At 39.6% G+C, this 20,146-nt stretch overlaps 1 protein-coding gene and 1 pseudogene across 1 annotated transcript in view; both read left to right on the top strand.

The window, feature by feature from the left end:
- The window catches only part of wdfy1 (WD repeat and FYVE domain containing 1), a 30,634-nt gene extending 11,511 nt beyond the window's left edge, over window positions 1-19,123 (top strand). The window contains exons 5-12 of the mRNA XM_028465237.1: window positions 1,780-1,930; window positions 2,449-2,561; window positions 5,836-5,962; window positions 8,042-8,147; window positions 10,461-10,562; window positions 10,663-10,793; window positions 13,108-13,216; window positions 16,914-19,123. Of these exons, the coding sequence (XP_028321038.1) occupies window positions 1,780-1,930; window positions 2,449-2,561; window positions 5,836-5,962; window positions 8,042-8,147; window positions 10,461-10,562; window positions 10,663-10,793; window positions 13,108-13,216; window positions 16,914-16,973 (899 nt within the window). The 3' untranslated portion in view covers window positions 16,974-19,123. The remainder of the gene's footprint in view (window positions 1-1,779; window positions 1,931-2,448; window positions 2,562-5,835; window positions 5,963-8,041; window positions 8,148-10,460; window positions 10,563-10,662; window positions 10,794-13,107; window positions 13,217-16,913) is intronic.
- Window positions 1,951-2,068, top strand: LOC114475081 (uncharacterized; annotated as a pseudogene).
- Window positions 19,124-20,146: the final 1,023 nt, after the last annotated feature.

The raw sequence follows: 20,146 nt of genomic DNA, 5'->3' as shown, positions 1-20,146 counted from the left end.
AAGCAGTTACGTCACTAACTCACTGATGAGTGCAGTGCTGAACATGCTTTCAGACGTACACACATACATATTACCCATTATTAATTAATGACTATTTAAATCACAGACTGTTTGCTAACAAACACATGTATATGTGATTAGAAAAAGCAGATAGATATTAGCGGTAATGATGTCATTCATCCCTGGGTCCGTGGACAAACTGGGGCTCTGCTGTTTCTGTTTGGGGGTCCCTCCCTCCCTCTGTGTATCTTTGTCGTGCTTTAATGATTGACAGCTGAACTTCAGAGTTTACACTTAAAGTGTTTCATTGGTTTGTTTTCGGTCAAAAGTTCTGAAGCTTTAGAAACTTTAGGGTGTGTTAAGCTTCTTCAGTGTTTTCCTCTCTCCATTCTTCCTCTCTGTGTACTTGCACAAGTGGCGCATCACTGCCCCTAGCAGAAAGAAAGCAAGATGAAACAATGCGTTTATTGATTATGTTGACTTATCATTGCCACCATCATTCAGTGCCAGCCATTTTCAGAATTTCTACACCTCAGTACCGGCTGTTTTTGAGCATTTTGACTGATTCTGAAAGAATAAAGTCTCTAATTTCATGAGAAAAAATTATTTTGTTTCTAGCTTGTTTCGTTCTTCTGTAATCCGCAGTTGAATAGAAGCAAGTTTCACACAAATCATCAGTTAGTGACAAAAAGCTTTTTATTAGTGATTTTGAAGCAATTTTTTTGCTTTAGTGACACCTCAACATTGGTTTCCTTCTATAAAACTACAAAGACAACACTGAGACCTGGCTTTTGATGGCAACATTATTATTATTTTGCTATCTGGGTCAGAGTTGAATGGATTTCTTACTGTATTTTGGCCTTCCTCCAAGTCTCTCCCCCCGTCATTCTCCACACACGCAGCATCCTCCTCCTCCCGGAAATGGCGGGTGTCACCGCTTGCCCCGTATTTTGATTGTTTTCACTCACCATCGCCACACTCTCAATTGTCCACTTAGTTCCATACATGCTCTCGTCAAGTCTGCGCTGCTGTGAGCTAGTGGGAACTTCAGCATCAACTCTCGTAGCACCATTTTTTGTCTCGAAAACTTTTTTCCTCTCCCTCTGAGCTCTGCCCATCACGGATGATCTCTCATCCAAAGGTGCACTGCTGCCACCTACATTTCACCTATTATTTTGCTATTTGGCTCACAGTTTAATGTTTTGCTTACTGTATTTTGTATCGCCCCCCCCCCCCTCCCCCGTCAATCACCAAGACGTAGATCTCCTCTTCCTCCCGACACGCACAGATGACCCGTTTGGCTTGGCTCGGTTAATTGATGGTTTTATCGCAACATTGTCAACAATCCACTCAGGTCCACACATGTTCTGTGTTAGTATGTGGTGCTGTGAGCTGCTGGATACTTCACAATATCACTTTATAGCGCCATCATCTCCCCATCCCTGCTTCTTCCTCCTTAGCTAATGGTAGCATCAGTGGCTAATCTCTCATCCAAAGGTGCGCTGCTGCCACCTTCAGGGCACAGTCGGTCACTGCATCAACTGACAAGCCTTATATTCACAGTAGAACTCAGTCACAGCGTATCCGAGCAACTTCTGTGAAAAAACATAATTGACATAATATTATGTCTTTGGCACTGAGTGTTTGGATTTGAAATGACGTAATATTACGTCAATAGCACAAATTAGTTAATATGATGCAAAGCTTTCCTTCTCCTTTGTCCTTGCTTCTGATCATTCATCCAGTCAATAATCTCTTTCTGTCTGTGTGTTTTTTCAGCCCATCAGAACCGAGTGTCAGACATGGTGTTCTCCCTGGAGAGTGAATGGTTAGTGAGTACGGGCCATGATAAGAGTGTCAGCTGGATGTGCACGCAGAGCGGCAGCATGTTGGGCAGACACTACTTCACTGCCTGGGCGTCCTGCCTTCAGTATCCTTCCCTCGTGCACGTCTCGTGGCCATACCAGCCTGTCATTGCCCGATCCCGTTAGATCTCGGAAGCTAAGCAGGTCTGGGCCTGGTTAGTAGTTGGATGGGAGACCACTGAGAATTCCAGGTGCCACAGTGGGGTGGCAGTCACCCAGTGGGATCTGTCATTGTGCCCTTGGGCAAGGCACTTCACCTACATTGCCTAGTATGAATGTAGTGTGTGAGTGAGTGTTGGTGGTGGTCGGAGGGGCCGATGGCGCACTATGGCAGCCTCGCTTCCGTCAGTCTGCCCTAGGGCAGCTGTGGCTACAATAGTAGTTTACCACCACTAAGTGTGGAGTGAAAGAATAATGCCTTAATTCTGTAAAGCGACTTTGAGTGTCTATGAGAAAGCGCTATATAAAACTGATGCATTATTATTATTATTATTATTATTATTATTATATATTATTAATAATATTATAGTATAACAAGCAAGGTGGCCGTGCTTCTCGTTCAAAGCCCTGACCTTCTCCTCAGATATGATCATGACACACAGCACACCTTCGTGGGCGATTACTCAGGACAGATCACACTGCTGAAACTGGAGAAGCAGACGTACACCATCATCTCCACTTTGAAGGGTCATGAAGGTAAAAAAAAATCACACCACACCAATTAGAAAGCACACAACTCTTTATTGTTATCATAATGAATAGAATAAGTTATGGTCCTATGAATGATTACCAGGAATACTGGAAATTAAAGGTAATACAATGATATGAGAAACACTCTCAATTACAACAATTGTGAAACCACCAATTTGCTCACCTAGGTATCTTTATAAGGCCTCATACAGTATTAGAACGTAACGATCCAGAAAATAACTGCCCTATTCTTTATTTTTTTTGTTAAAAATGTGTTGAAGGCGAACAGCACGGTGGTGTAGTCATCGTTATGTCTGCCTTACAGCAACAATAGGTCGGGAGCCAGGCCCACTCCTTGGTCTCAGGGGCCAAAAAACACCCTTTTTGGAAAAGCCTCTGGTGAAATAATGTAATTGTGAATATTAAGGTACTGCAGACACATAAATGCTCAAATATCCCTTTCAATTTGGCATGGTCTATCCTGACAAATAGGGAAAACTAGCAGAATTTTTTTTCTGGAGATTGCTGCCTTTTTTAAGTCAAATATCACCTTCAACATACCCCAAAAGACATAAAAAAGTCTGTCCACCCGACAAATTGACAACAAAAGTGATCATTTTCAAGCATTTTATTATGTATATCATTGCCTCAAATGTACACGAAAAACTTCCCAAGTTTATAAGCTTCAATTTAACTCCAAGATGACCTTTCTATCTAGAGGATGACAGCTGCTTTGACCAAAGATCTCTATTGTACCTCAAATCGCAGAAACCTGAGCTTTCAAGCATCACCATTCCATATGGATTAAGGATATTTTTTTTCCAATTAAAAAAAAATAAATAAATAAATAAAAATTATATACTGTATATATAACAACTTGATATTAAATGTTTTTTTTTTCTTTCATTTTGTCAAATATAAATCTAGTTCAACTAAAAAAGGTTGTGAACCACAGCACTAAATACTGTTTCATTCCACTTATTTGCAAAAAAAGATTCTTTATAATGTGTGTTGGACAAAGGGGGGACTTGGATTCAGAAATTATAGAAAGGCTTGTTTTGACCTTCAACTACCAGTCTTTTTTAGAGGCTTAATAACATAGTAATTTCCGCTTAATAATTCAGGAAATTTACTTAACTTCAAGGATGTCAGACTTAGTATGAGTGTTAGTCTGACATTTCGAACACTTCCCAAGTCTCCATTCAAAGGGTCAAAGTCTTTATACGTGTGTTAACAAATAGATGAACAGAATTCAGGCAGTGGCATGCTTTACTGCAACAAGCAAACATCTTTTCACTTTGACTTTGTTCATCAGCCAATTGATAAAAAAGCTGAGGTGACTCATTATACTACATGTCAATCTTGAGCACTTGGAAAGCTTATTTTATAAATAAGATATAAAGATATGTTAGATAAGAATAAAGCAGTGCAACAAGTACCGTCAAACACCACCGCAGGTTACAGCCTGGATCATTTTTCTGCCATATATTTGTTCTGAGGACACGTTGGATCTTTAATCAAGCTTTGCATATTAATACAGTCGGTGTGATGCTGAGCTCATGCTGTGCATGGACCAAATATTTAATGAAAACTTTCATTAGGCCAGTTTGGTAAATGGGAAAAGGTCAGGCTTAATGTCGCATGAAAGGTTGGCTATTTGACGATTGTTTGATTTTTATTGACTTAAAAAGTACAAGTGATGCTATAATATAGGTAGTTTGACAGCTTGGGAAGTAAATACCTGAAATTAAAAGATGAAACAGTTTTTTGGGTGTTCCCCACTTTGAACGAAGATGAACTTTCAAGCTCCACCAAGGCCCATTGTCCCTCAAAGAATGCTGTCAAATAACACATTTTTAAATGTATTGAAATAACAGGGAACTTCATATTTCATAATAAATTTAAGCTAAATAACTAAATTAAATTAGTTACCTGCATAAAAAAAATGACATCATGTTTTATAATGACATATTTCATAAAGAAATCAAAACTCAAAAGCTAAATTAAATGAATTACTTGCATAAAACGTGTCATACTTCCATTCCCCACCAGGGGTCACGTCACACACTTTGAGAAACCCTGCATTAGTTTGATGTTTTCTGTGAACAGAATTAATTTGCTTTATAAAGTGGGGAAACCAATCCATTCTGGACCAAATAAAAGTGGGAACAATTCTAATAGCGCAGATCTAACTCTTTGGATGTGTTTGATAACTGGGAAGAAAACCGATTTAATTTAGTAGACATTGGGTAATAGATCACGATTGTGTTTTTAATGGCCAAAATATTTAAAAATAACTATGGTAACTTCCCACACTTCTCCTTATCGCCACTAGGAGGAGCCACCAGTACAGACTAGTATAGACGCTCCAGACCAGCCTTGGGCAACTGGTGCCTCAGGGGCCACATCTGGCCCTCTGCCTAATTTTGTTCAGCCCTCAAAGCAAGTCTCCCAAATTAGTAATTCAAGAAGTTACAAGGAATTTAAAGCCCAGCATAATACACAAAAAAACTACACAAAAAAACGACTCAAAAACACACACAAAACAAAACGAAGACACACAAAACCACAACGAGAATAGAATAGAACTTTAGTCATTGTTTAAAAACTGACATTCATGTTCCCAAGTTAGCACTTCCAGTTATAAGTTAGACATAGTTGGGAAGGCATCAACAATATCTACACCATGAGTGACAAATACTTATAAATCCTTTTGATTTAATTATTTTTTGACCAATTTATGTGTAATTTGGATAGATTTTGTGGAATAATTTCAGAAAAATTTTAGGAGGTCTTTTAACAACAATTCACAACTGAATTATTTGGTAATTTACACAATGAATCATGTTTTCTCTGTCATTTTCACTTATTTTAGTGAGCCAAATCAGATGCTCTGAAGGGCTGGATTTTCCCCCCTGGACCTTGAGTTTGACACATGTGCACTAAATGATTTTTTTTTTTAAATGACAGAAAACAACTCACAACACAAAAAGATTACAAAGAAAAACCAAAACCTTTGTTTTTTTTTCCTGTATTGATGCTCAGATTGATCCTTCTGCTAATTGTGGCCCCCACTGTGAAATGTTGCCCATTTCTCCTCTAGCCTTCAGGAACGGGGAGCCCAAGTCTGGTCCTGGAGGGTCTCTGTCCAGCTGTAAAAAGTTGTTTGTCAGGCTTTGGGTAGAGCTGTGTGACAACGCCATAATGTTGGAGCAGTGAGACGTGTGAAACATGCAGCATAGCGGCTAAAGGAGCTAACCTGTGTTTTTTTTTCCTCCAGGCAGCATTGGCACCCTGTGGTGGGACCCTGTCCAGAGGCTCCTGTTCTCAGGGGCCTCTGACCACAGCGTCATCATGTGGGACATCGGGGGACGCAAAGGTAGAACGCTGCTGCTGCAAGGACATCAGTAAGAGAAAACCTTCAAAACACTGTGCATTAGTGTCACAAATGACCACCAAACCTCACTGAATATGTTTCAGCATGTTTCAGTACTCATGTTTCATATTCAGCCTCCTCTGTGTCACGCCCCAGAGCCTGTGGTCTAAAGCTGTGGTGTCAGAGCGGTCCCTCCCCACACACTGACTCACTCTGCATTTATCTCACACACTCAGCCCCTGTACACTGATAATTCAGCTCCTCACAAGCACTTACACTTACACCGTGGATTTCAGCTAGAAATCAACAAAAGGGTTTGTAAGCTTTAAACTTGTTGGCATCCCTTCAATACTGATTAAAAGCCTTCTTTATTTGTTTTTAGGGTTGTTTTCCATTTTGTGGAAATGGATTAGTTTGTTATGGGTGCTCACCAGACACGGTGCCAGGATTTTTTCTCTCTCTCGGTGCTAAGGGGGTGTGGGATTAATTAGTGGCGGTGCTGAGAATTATTATTTTTTTTCAATACTATTACTTTTTTAAGGAGGTTCTTTTTTATTTAATAAAAGAAGCTATGCAACACAGCATGATAGATATAAATGTAGTTTTAACTGAATTTGGACAAAGAATATTTAACAAAATAGTTAAGCATTATACAAGTGACCACAAGGCAATGGTAAAAAAAATAATAATATGCAAATGTGACCTATTCAACACCTGACAACCACTCTTGCGCATGCCATTAATCAGACAATAAATCCGAAATGACTGGCTCTTGGTCTTTATTTTCTACAGGCACCTTTTTTTTAATTACAAAACAATTCAATGCAATGGACAATTACGGCTCAGTCCGTTTTGCAGGTGTCCACCCGAGTATGTTTGAGCCTTTAGCTAACCTTAAAATTATGCATGAAAAGACCCTCCCATCCCCTCACACACATGCTATTGCGTGTGTCAATCAATGGGCCCCATGGAATGGGGTACGAGCAGGGAATTTGATTGGAATAAAACAACTACTTAAAAACTTTTTAATGTTTTTGAACTCAAGAAATTAATAACAAAAATATTTTAAAATCTTAAATAAAATGCTCAAGGGGCTTGACTGGGGCTACATAAATTATTGACGGGGCTATAGCGCCCCCTAACCCTGGTGTTGCGCCGTCACTGATGCTTACTAAAGAATTAGAGGTAAGGTAGGCGATTTTCAAAAGCTAGCATGATTTTGAATGTAGCCTCCCCGACGGCTCCACCTTTACCCCCTCCCCCCCTCCCCTCTGTGCTCACTCACATGCATACACACAGATGCTGCAGAAGAGGAGCTCAGCTCATCGCTTGTTTTGTGTAGAAACGATGTTGTCTCATGTCTCATTCAGCAGTAAGTAAACAATAAACTTTACCATTACATATGTTAAAAAACGTGACTAAAACTTTGCTTTAACTCTGTCAGCGGTGACACGCTTTCAGTGTGAGCTTGTGCATGTGAGGGGTCGAGAACGAGCAGGGAGACGTGATTGGTTAAAAATGTTATCAGTTGTTATGATTACACCTGTTCCAGACAGGCCTGCATAGAGCAGTCATTGACAACAGCAGTGGGGGCAAGAAAAATGTGACCAAAATATGATCGTTATACATGTCAGTATTCAGAATAATGACCGATACAAAGAATAAAACGACTAAGACTAAAGCATTTAGTCTATTTTTTCTTGTTGTTTTGTCTATTCTCTCGTTCTGTGTTTTTATTTCTTTGGTGTTTTTGGAGCAATTTTGTGTTTGTGTTTTTTCAATTTGTCTTATATTTTTTTGTAGTAATTTTATTTTACAGTTTTGTATATTTTCCTCTCTTTTTGTGGTTTAGTTTGTGTTTTGTACATTTTTGTTGTGGTTTTGTATATTTTTCTGTTTTGGTGGTATATTTTTCTGTATTATTTTTCATTGTTTTGTCTTTTTATTTTTTTTGGGGTCATTTTGCCTATTTTTGTTTACCTTTTGTGTGTTTTTGCCGTTTTATGTATTTTTTTTCATTTTGTGTATTGGAGCAACTCTGGGACTCTTACTGGTGTTGTGTGTGTGTGTGTGTAGTTGAATAACTTTGTGTGTACTTCCACTCCTGCAGCGAGCGTGTCCAGGCCGTGTGTTACCTACAGCTGACCAGGCAGCTGGTGTCGTGCTCGGCTGACGGAGGCATTGCTGTGTGGAACATGGACACACACAGAGAGGAGGTGTGTAGTTCCACCGGGTGTCTGAGTCACAACCCAGTGTTTCACTGAGGTGTGTGGAGGCAGTGTGGGGGTCAATTGGAACCATGACACCATGAACTGATAATTATTTACAATTATGGTGTAATTATAATTGTAATTGTGATTTAAAAAAATATGTTGCTGTTGTATTCATAATTGAATTGTAAAATAGTTCAGATAATTTACTTTTTAATTGTAACTCCCATGGAAATTCTATAAAATGATCAATTACAATTTAATTAAATGCAGTTAATTATTCAAATATGTTTAATATCAAGTTTTCCCACTACCTGTTTGTAAAGGTTAGAAGAGTTAAAGGTTAGTGGTTTTAATAGGTACAATATAAATGTACAGAGTAACAATACTGTAACTGATGTTTTGTACAAAGAGTTTATAGCTACTGCTAAACTTTTGTCCAACGCTTGTTCCTAGTTTTTACATACAGTACAATATTATAATCAATGCACTAAAATGTAAATGTAAATATGCTAAAACGACACAGACACATACAGTGGGGCAAAAAAGTATTTAGTCAGCCACCAATTGTGCAAGTTCTCCCACTTAAAAAGATGAGAGGCCTGTAATTTTCATCATAGGTCTACCTCAAATATGAGAGACTAAATGAGAATTTTTTTTTTCAGAAAATCACATTGTAGGATTTTTAATACATTTATTTGCAAATTATGGTGGAAAATATGTATTTGGTCAATAACAAAAGTTCATCTCAATACTTTGCAATGTACTCTTTGTTGGCAATGACAGAGGTCAAACATTTTCTGTAAGTTTCCACACACTGTTGCTGGTATTTTGGCCCATTCCTCCATACAGATCTCCTCTAGAGCAGTGATGTTTTGGAGCTGTCACTGGGCAACACAAACTTTCAACTCCCTCCAAAGATTTTCTATGGGGTTGAGATCTGGAGACTGGCTAGGCCACTCCAGGACCTTGAAATGTTTCTTACGAAGCCACTCCTTCATTGCCCGGGTGGTGTGTTTGGGATCATTGTCGTGCTGAAAGACCCAGCCACGTTTCATCTCCAATGCCCTTGCTGATGGAAGGAGGTTTTCACTTTAAATCTCACGATACATGGCCCCATTCATTCTTTCCTTTACACGGATCAGTTGTCCTGGTCCCTTTGCAGAGAAACAGCCCCAAATCATGATGTTACCACCTTCATGCTTTACAGTAGGTATGGTGTTATTTTACTCCAAACACGAGTTGTTCTATTTTGGTTTCATCTGACCATATGACATTTGCCCAATCATCATCTGGATCATCCAAATGCTCTATAGCAAACTTCAGACGGACCCGAACATGTACTGGCTTAAGCAGGAGGACACGTCTGGCACTGCATGTGTTACTGATGGTAGCCTTTGTTACTTTGGTCCCAGCTCTCTGCAGGTAATTCACTAGGTCCCACCGTGTGGTTCTGGGATTTTTTCTCACCGTTCTTGTGATCATTTTGACCCCAAGGGGTGAGATCTTGCGTGGAGCCCCAGAACGAGGGAGATTATCAGTGGTCTTGTATGTCTTCCATTTTCTAATAATTGCTCCCACAGTTGATAATGCAGATTCAGTCTTCCCAGCCTGGTGCAGGTCTACAATTTAGTTTCTGGTGTCCTTTGACAGCTCTTTGGTCGTGGCCATAGTGGAGTTTGGAGTGTGACTGTTTGAGGTTGTGGACAGGTGTCTTTTATACTGATAATGAGTTCAAACCGGTGCCATTAATACAGGTAACGAGTGGGGAACAGAGGAGCCTCTTAAATAAGACGGTCTGTGAGAGCCAGAAATCTTGCTTGTTTGTAGGTGACCAAATACTTATTTTACCGAGGCATTTACCAATTAATTCATTAAAAATCCTACAATGTGATTTTCTGGATTTTTTTTACTCATTTTGTCTCTCATAGTTGAGGTATACCTATGATGAAAATTACAGGCTTCTCATCTTTGTAAGTGGGAGAACTTGCACAATTGGTGGCTGACTAAATACTTTTTTGCCCCACTGTACAAAAGTAATACAACTATCACAACGCTATATGAATAAAAGTTAGTAAAATTGTAATTGAGAAAGTAATTGTAATTGGAAAAAATTGCCACTCATTGTAATTGAGTTGTAATTGAACATAGATAATTGAAATTGTAATTGTAATTGACCCCAACCCTGTGTGGAGGTTACTTTGGCTGGTTAATGTTTGTTACTTTTATTCTCATTAAGCTGTTTTACTGAGTGACGCTAATGTTTCTGCGTGTTTAATGCTTGTGTTTGTGTGTGTGTGTGTGTGTGTGTGCGTGAAGGCTCCTCAGTGGTTAGAGAGTGACTCATGTCAGAAGTGTGAGCAGCCTTTCTTCTGGAATATCAAGCAGATGTGGGACACTAAGACCCTGGGGCTCAGACAGGTGTGTGCGTGCGTGTGTGCGTGCGTGTGTGTGTGCGTGTGTGTGTGTGTGCGCGCGCGCGTGTGTGGTACACATGAATAAACATGTTTCCTCTGTGCAGCACCACTGCAGGAAGTGTGGCCAGGCTGTGTGTGCAAAGTGCAGCTCCAAACGCTCCACGTACCCAATCATGGGCTTTGAGTTCCCTGTGCGCATGTGTGATGCCTGCTTTGACACCATCAAAGAAGAAGAGTGAGTCAAAGGCTGGGTTCAAAATGTCAGACTCCGTACTATACACCACAAACTGAGTATCTACTGTCTACGACAGTGTTTCTCAAATCGGGGTACGCGGCAGCACTACAGGGGGTACTTGAGAGAGAGAGACAAATGAAATGTCAGTCTTGGTCCCACTCCAGGCGTGAGATGATTATTCTGTCTAGTGTGTGGGGTTGGCTGGAGTTTAAACAGGGTCACTTGCAATTTCAGAAAAATAAAAATAGATTTTTAAATTTTTCTTCTTTTTTTTTTATTAAAACAGCACACATTCTTAAACAACTGTATTTTTATTCTTTCACTTTGTGAATCTAGTTACCCTAAAATGCAGTAATAAAAATAAAAGAGCTCAAACATGATCAAAAACTGATTCTAGAATATTATGTTTTTAAGGTCACCTGAAATTCTTCATATCAAAATGGGGTCACGATCCTAAAAGGTTGGGAACCACTGCACTAAATACTGTTTCATTCCACTTTTTACAAAATGAGATTCTTTAAAATGTGTGTTATCACTTTTTCATTCCATCATTATGCTCTATAGTGGTTTTTAAATAGTTTTCTAAGCAAAATGTTTTAGTCGGACTAAGGGGGGACTTGGATTCAGAAATAAGAGAAAGGGGGTACTTGAACCTAAAAAGTTTGAGAACCACTGGTCTACTGTATACTATTCAGTAAGTATGATTAGGATGATGAGCGTTCCCACGGAAGTATAACTTCCAAGTTTCCCAAGATGCATTTGAAACCTACAATGACAAAAACCTTAATCACACTGAGGCTAAATATCTCTGTTGATTCTCCACCTTTAAAAGTTCAGAAAAAAGTGAGAAAGTGACCAAGTACAATATCAACATGTGCTCATTTGATTCATAAAACTCAAGAAAACACATTTCATGCCGATGTTTTGGAAATTTTTTGGAGACCCTCCATTGTGCTATTGACAAAACTTCTGGTTAACTTCAAAACAATAGTCCTATTTACAAAAGGGTTAAAAACTAATGGAATACAAAAAGAGATGCTTTTATTTTGAAAAGAGGATGTTGACAGGTGTCACGGACTAAGTCTACATTGTACTGAGATTGATTATGAGCATATATGCGCATGCAACTCTAACCCTAACCTAATCCAATAACTTTGAAACTGAATCAAACGGAAGCAAAAATGTGTTGTTCGGTAGTGCGCATGCGCATTTATGATGATAATCGATCTCACTACGATGTAAACTCAGTCTGTGACACCAGAAGACATCTTCTTGCACAAAGGAGGAGTAGTGGTCCTCCTGCTGGATTGTTTCCCTCCTACGGCCCCCTCCACGTCTCCTAGTGTACTGGTCTGTCTCCTGGTATTTTCTCCATGCTCTGGACACTGTGCTGGGAGACACAGCAAACCTTCTTGCCACAGCTTGCATTGATGTGCCATCTTGGATGAGCAGCAGCACCTGAGCGACTTTAGCGGGTTGTAGACACCGCCTCATGGTACCTCCAGTGGTGGGACACAAGGAGTGTGACGATATCTTCATATGGCGATATATCGCAATATTTTTTTGCACAATTCATTATCGATATGCTCGGACTATGGTATCGAGATTTTTTTTTTTTTCTCAAAACCTTTTCTGCTTTTTCACTAAAATGTGCAGGTAGATCTGCTGTCACTGTTTGTTGAAGGAACCAATATATTGTTTATTGGAATATTGCACTATAATAGTGTCACTGGTAAGAAAGACCCTATGTTTTGTTTACAGAAAGCACTATTGGAGATACTTATTCATTTACATTGGTATGTTGATGCTTATTTACAGAAATATTGCACTAAAATAGTGTCACTGTTCATAGGACACTTGTTCAATTTATTGTCTTTCAGAGATATAAAATAAAAATTTTATTTTTTCACTTAATCTTTTTTTTTTCTTGTTATGTCATAGATTATCGGAGATTGATTTCCGACCAATATATCGATAATCGCAGTATCGTCATATTGTGAGATAATCGTTATCATGAGCTTTGTATCGTATCGTATCATGAGGTACCCAGAGGTTCCCACCCTTATGGGACACTGACAAAAGCAAATGTGACCAAAACATCATCAGGATGAGAGCAGAGAAATAGTCTGTGGACACCACCTGCAGAACCACTCCTTTATAGGGGTTGTCTTGTTAATTGCCTCTCATTTCCACCTGTTGCCTGTTCCATTTGCTCAACAGCACGTGAAATGGATTCATAATCAGTGTTGCGTCCTAACTAGACAGGCTGATTTCACACATTTCTGTTGTTTTGGTGTTCCCCTTATTTTTGCAGTCGGACGCCGTTGGCCACGTTCCATGAAGGCAAACACAACATCGCCCACATGGACATGGACCCGTCCAGAGCCCTGACCGTCACCTGTGGAAGCGACCGCATCGTTAAGGTCAGCAGCAGATATAGTAACACAGATACAAACACTGGGAATAGATTTACTCTTCAATAACAGAGTATTGATTTTTATTGGAAGGTATTGATTTTTATGTTCACCAAGGCATTTGTTTGTCTATCAGCAGGATTACGTGAAACTGATTTGGACTAAAGACAGGCTTTACACCACATGTGTCAAACTCATGGCCAGGGGGCCAAATCTGGCCCTTTGAAGCATCCAATTTGGCTCGCAGGAGAAACTAAAAATTACTGAGAAAACATGAATGATTGTGTAAATGTAACGTAACACTCCCGGTGCTTATACCGCATTATTGCAGTCATTTTTATTGTTAAACTTCAAATTCTTACAGAGTCCTTAAATTTCCTCAAATTACGACATATTTCCCTTAAGATAGAAGTTGGTCATAAAATCAAGGACATTTAAAATTCACTAATATCTGTCACTTATTGCTTGGATATTGTCGGTTTCTTACATATTTTGCATTTTATGTATATGTAGAAATGTAAACTAGGGCACAATAATGTTGAAATTACTTGTTTTCCCGCATAAAATCTGTGGCCCTTTTGAGATCAAACCGTTTCATATTTGGCCCCTGAACTAAAATGAGTTTGAATTGTGGAGGGAATCTGAATTAATGTACTGATTCTGGATCAGTTACAAAAATAGAAAAAAATCCCTATCTCTCATCATTTATGTCTCGGTTCAAAATTGACCAATATTTATGAAATTTGACTCTGTCGGGTTGTTTCCTCAATTATTTCATCTGTGTTTCATCTGGATCAGATCTGGATTTAAACATTTCTTTGCAAGTACAATTTTAAAATGTGGGTTTCCATACATTTCAGTATACTGTATGGTTATTAATTGGGTTGGGCACCGTGAACCGGTTCAGTCGCCCGTGATGAGTCGCTTAAAGGTACAATCTGCAACTCTCAGATCCCTCCCTCCCCGCCGCCCTCTTGCCCTGCCTCCAAACTTTCCAAAGTCCCTCCCTCAGAGGAGCTAACAAGCTAACATTAGTCCGACAGTAACATCACAGTAATATAACATGCTCTCTTAAAAGCATGTTACTGCGGCAGCGCTTCTCTCTCTCTATGTGCACACACCTCAGCAGCAGCAACAACTCAGTGTCACTTACAGCAGCCACATGGAACCTCCATGTGCGCACACATGAACACATGCACTACAGAGTTCTAGTGTAACAATTACAAATCAAACATGATGTAAATCAAGCAGCATTAATTACCTTTCAAGCAGAAAATTCACCAATTCCATCTTCTACTCCTCCAGACCATGTAAAAAAGACGACGCTCTAGCTCCGGGAAAAGGGCGGGGCCGGTGAGCAACAGCTGTCAGACAGCCCATCAAACACAATCCTCTGATTGGTTCTTTTTGTTTGGTCGCGGTGCATTCTGGCAATTTGCCAAAGGCGGCAGGAGCAGCAGGGGGCGGGGCTCAATGATTCTGTTTTTTTTTTTAACACAACCTACTAGTTTGATGTAGAGCTGTTCTTACATAGTGACAGCTTTAGCAAATACAACAAAAAGTTACTTTTATAAGAGTTGCAGACTGCATCTTTAAACATAGTGACGCTTTCTGGTCACTCCCTCACTTCAATGGTCCAGTGACGTCTGTGTGTCTGCAGGTGACAGGGGAGAGAGAGGGTTGGTCACTTCTTCTCCGGCCGTACGTTTATAGCACTTATCATAGACAGTGCCGCTTTTACGGTTTAAATGATAAACTTATGGGGTTACTAAAGGATGAGTTCACTCAGATAGTAGGCTTATTCAAGGAGTTAACCCCTTTTGCCCCGTAAATTCAAGAGGTCCTGGCTGTTGCCCTCTGCTGCAGCCGTCTCACTGTAGCGGGTGGGAGGGGCTGCTGCCTCGGCTCTACAGACAGTGACGGCCGGTTGAGTTGTTGCTTGAAGTCGCTTAAAAAGTTCAAATTTTTTTAACTTTGAGCAACTAGGTCCTGTGCGACCCAGAATAATAATAATTATCCTCAACAAACTGTATCAACTAAGTGAATTATTAAAAATGGCCTGTGTCAGAGTCGGCACCAGGCAGGGCACAGTAGGTCAGCTGGGGGGACACGGCCTGTGAATGTCCCCCCGTGACGCCGACACTGGCCTGTGTAAAGGCTTTTTCAGGTCAAAAAATTCTCCTGTGAAATCTGTGACCTGCAAAACTCAAAGAATCGGAATCGTTAAAATACAAACGATGCCCAACCCTAGTTATTAATGGGGATAGAAATGACTTCCAAGCCTAAAGTGTGAATGATCATGGAACTTGGGGATATTTTGCACTTTTGGAGTGCTCTCGTCTTTAATTAATAAGGTTCAATAATAGTTTGAATTTTTTGTTTCAAAAACAGAAAATTAATAACAAGTAATTACTGGTGAAACAATGGAGAACAATATTAACCTTTAGACCAGGGTGTTCTTAGTTGTAGTGCAAAGAAGTATTGATACATGATTAGGATTTTGACATTTATTAAACTATCATTTTACAACACAAAAAAGCTAAAAATTTAATAAAATGATGCCTCTGTTTATTTACACATGCAAAGACCACAGAGGATTTTTACTTCATTTATTTATTTAACCAGGCAAGAAAGATTAACACGATGTTATTCTCAGCATAAGGATTGCGTTGTACCTCTACTCCAGGGGTTCTCAACCTTGGGGTCAGGATCCCATTTGGGGTTGTGAAACACTGAGAAGGGGTCGCCAGATGCCTTTGAGAAACTAAGAATAAGTTTTTTTGAACAATTTGAGCCCATTTTTGCTTATTCTGCAACTACACCAAACTTGCCATATTTTAACCTATTTTCATCACTTTTTCTTGCCGTAGTTTTGCTCCTTTTAGTGCAATGCCTTTTTTGTACATTTTTTTCACTTTCAAGACATTGTCAGCACTTATAAACCCTTTCCACCACTTTTTCCACCTAATGCCACATATGTTGACCCATTACAGTTACTTTTAACCTCTTTTCACCATATTTCATGCTTATTTTTGCTAATTTAACCACATTCACTATTTGTTATGCCCATTATTTGCCAAAGTAGCTTTTATAAGATTGACACTTTGAATCCTTTTTACTTTTTTTTTTTTTTTTTTTTTAACCGTTTTTGGCCACTCTAATTTGCAACTTTTAACCAATTTCAGTGTGTTTTTTAAAACCACATTTCACCCCCCTTTCCACCATTTGTGGTCACTTTTATCCCATTTTTCTTTCTGATTAATACACTTATACTGTATACTGTGATGTAATTCATAATAAACATCCTGAATAACAGTGGATATTATTCAGATCAATAATTATCACAGATTCATAGAACAATGGACAATCATTTTGCTAAATTTATGGATGGGGCCCAAAAAGCTCCCCTTTGTTTTAAAATCTAAAAAGAATAGAAATGCAAACCTGTTGAATCCTAAAGTCAGATTCTCATAAATGAATTCTTCATGTTCAGTCCATTTTCAAACTGACATTGTGTTTACAACCAGATCCCTGTGTGTGGACTGAATGTATTGATTGAATGTATTGATTGATGGGGTGTTTATGAGCAGGAAACCCCATTTGTGTGAATTCTGGTCTCATTTTAGCGTTCACGCACCCACTCCGTCTCTGATCCCCAGTGCAGAAGCTGTCCTGTCTCTAATTGGCTTTTTTTTTATCTCCACAGATCTGGGATATGTCACAGGTGGTTGGCTGTAGCCTAGCAACAGGCTTCTCCTCACGCTGATTGGTCCAGGCTAATCCACGGTTGTCCCTGCTTCTTCTGATGTTCCTCCAATGTCATGGAAACCCAGCGCGCGTGTGTGTGTGTGTACAGTTCATCGCCTCCTCACGCCTGGTCGCTGGTGACTGTGACCCGAGTCGTGTGTGTGTGCGTGTGTGTGTGTACGTGCGTGGTCCTACATTTCTATTTGGCTTCTCTTTGTGTAAAGAGAGATCTCTGTGGTAACTTTTCACGCTGACATGAAGACATGACAGAGTAATTTCTGACCATTTGCTCTGATCTGAAGCACAACTTGTGGGATTTTGTGTGTGTGTGCTTCTGCACGTGCAACATCCAGTGGTTCTCTCCTATGGGAGAAAGGGTATTGACAGTGTTTACATTCAATATGTTTGAGTTTTCCTGTCGACAAAGGTCAGTTCTTACCACCCTTGCACTGTAAAGTCGGCCTTAAGTGGAAGGCTGACCGGCTCCTCTTTCACTTATTGTTGCATCTTCATCATAGTTAAAAATAAACAATAATAATAATAACACAAAAAAACCTTCCTAACCTGTTACCATGTGTATACTGTATATGAATACTGAGTGTGGGAATAGTAGATGCTTGAAATTAATCTCAATCTAAGCTTTTTCCTTCAGATTTTTCTCTTTCACTAGTTGGCCTTAACTCACTCTCAGTAGGTTTCACATCAGTAGGTGGGGCGGAGCTTTCATGATGTCACACATGGAGGTCGTTAATGCAGGTCAGTGAAGCGATAGAACCTCCTTCTCACTGACACAGGACAGGAATGTATGCGTTTCCTCTGGCGCACGTGACCCAGGCTTCACCCTCATGATCCCAGTTCAGCCAGTGGGAAAACGGTCTCCATGGTAACAGACCACCATAACAAGTGATTGGTCAGAGCTAATGCTGCTCTTCAAGGTTGTTTGGAGGGAGTCCCTCTTAAACCTTGGGACGTCGTATCTTAGATTTTCTTTCAATGATGTCCCTGTATAATCAAAGCTAGTGCTACATTTAAACAGATTTCTGGTGTCGTTTTCGAGATTTGGAAGATTTTATTGAATAGAAAATGAAATTAACAGATTCTCTAAAGGAGACTTTACTCGTAAGCCATTACATCTGTTCTCTGTCCAAGCTGTCCTGACTGCTGTGGCCAGTGTGTGTGTGTGTGTGTGTGTGTGTGTGTGTGTGTGTGTGTGTGTGTGTGTGTGTGTGTGTGTGTGTGTGTGTGTGTGTGTGTGTGTGTGTGTGTGTGTGTGTGTGTGTGTGTGTGTGTGTGTGTGTGTGTGTGTGTGTGTGTGTGTGTGTGTGTGTGTGTGTGTGTGGCAGGAACACATCAGAAATGGACAGAAAAGTGTCCTCTTCTCCTCTAACATGGATTCAAGACAAACTCGTGTAAGAAATAGTTTTTAAAACAATGTCTTATTTTCAAAGCCGCACCACTGCAATTTAAATTTTGTCTGAAATGTGAGTTAAATTTGATGCGACTGTTTGAGGGAGCGTGTCCTCTGATCTATTTCCATCTCTGTCATTAAATGTCTGCCAGCTTGTTCACTAAAAAGAAAATGGGCCTTTTTTGCCCAACCTTTCTGTGGAGCACATTAAGTTTTCTTCTTCTCTCCTGGGATGATGTAACACGGGGAGTTGAGGTCAGGCAGCCTGTGCCTCTCATGCCTTAAAGAGGAACACACACTCACCCAGTCTTCCCAGTGCTTATTATGACTCTCTCTCATGCACTGTTGGTTTTTTTTCTGTCCAGTTTGTACCCGCTCGTTCTCTTGGTTACACACACACGCGCGCACACACTCCCGTGCCGCTCTCAGCCCTGCACTGAATTGCACAATTTGTGGTCTGTAGATTGAAAACCAGTGATTCCATTGTAAATCCAGATGTGAGTGGCACGTCTGGATCCCATGTGGTGTCTTTGTAAGTAGACGCTAACATTGCAAACCTTAGACTTCTGCTTGCCTTACTGTAGGTGGAGGGAGGGTGTGGGTTCCAATCCCTGATTACAAATGTAGTCACATTCCATCCTTGGATCATGTAATGTATATTTATGTTTGCAGTAAAGTATTTATGTAGGATCACTCACTGTAAATGGTTCATTGTTCTTTGTGCTCGTTCATTAAATCATTAAACAATCTTTTCTAAAGCACTTACAAACTGTCGCATTATGTCGTGTTCGCATGCAGACCAACGTTTACCAAATAAGTTACAAAGTGTCATCATTCAAGGGTTAAACAACCATCTTTTATTCTTTTATGCAGTTTTTGTTTTATTCTTTGTCTCTCATTCCCTGTTGGATACTTTCCCTTTCATTTAACCATAACCACAGTTTGTGGAGGGGCAATTTTATAAATTACTAATAATTTTAACTCATTGGTTTTTGTTTCATCAGTTTCATGTAATGCATTGATAGTGTGTGACAGTTGAAATATAAGTAAAGTAAAACAGGGGTGTCAAACACAAAGTCCATAGCCCAAATCCGGCTCGTCAGAGCCTCCACTTAGGATTTTGTTTGTATTTTTGTACATTACATTTAAACAAATGTCAACAAAAACACAAATATTATGTAAATCACATTGTTTAGTTCCAAATATCTCATTCCTTTTTATTTGTTATTTTAGTTTTTATGACACTTCCCAATATTAGAGGGGATTTGTAATTTCTCCCCTCATTGTTACACGATTTCTGTCATTTTTAATGGTAAATAGTTTTCCAGAACTCTTATTAATCCTGCAATTTCTCCCAAATAATTCTTAATTTTTACAATAGACAATTTTAAGGCAAACAATGTCCACAGATTAACTTAAGAAGTTCTATATTGCAGGGTGACTCAATGTTTTACACCGAGGATAATTTGCGAAAATCCAACCTTGAGTAGAAAAATGTAAAAAAAAAAGGGTCTTAATTCTGTCAAATTCAGTCAAATGAGACATGTCGGATTTTGGTATCGGTGTTGCAGCGATACAGAGCCGATACCAGAGCTGGTTCCGAGCACCGATACCGTACAGGGCTGGTTTTCAACATTGGTAGTGGTCCAAACCTCGCTCTGAAAGACTGAAGTGAATTAATTGCAGCATTCAATTAGTTACGGCTTGGAAAACCAAAACAAAACCCTAAACTGTTGCTACTTAAAAACATGAATTGATTGTCAGATAAACATCCCGAGGAGGAT

This window comes from Gouania willdenowi, chromosome 13 (assembly GCF_900634775.1).
Source record: "Gouania willdenowi chromosome 13, fGouWil2.1, whole genome shotgun sequence".
In the NCBI taxonomy this organism is placed as follows: Eukaryota; Metazoa; Chordata; class Actinopteri; order Blenniiformes; family Gobiesocidae; genus Gouania; species Gouania willdenowi.
The sequence above is the reverse complement of the archived record's forward strand: the minus strand, read 5'-3'. Positions and strand labels throughout refer to the sequence as shown.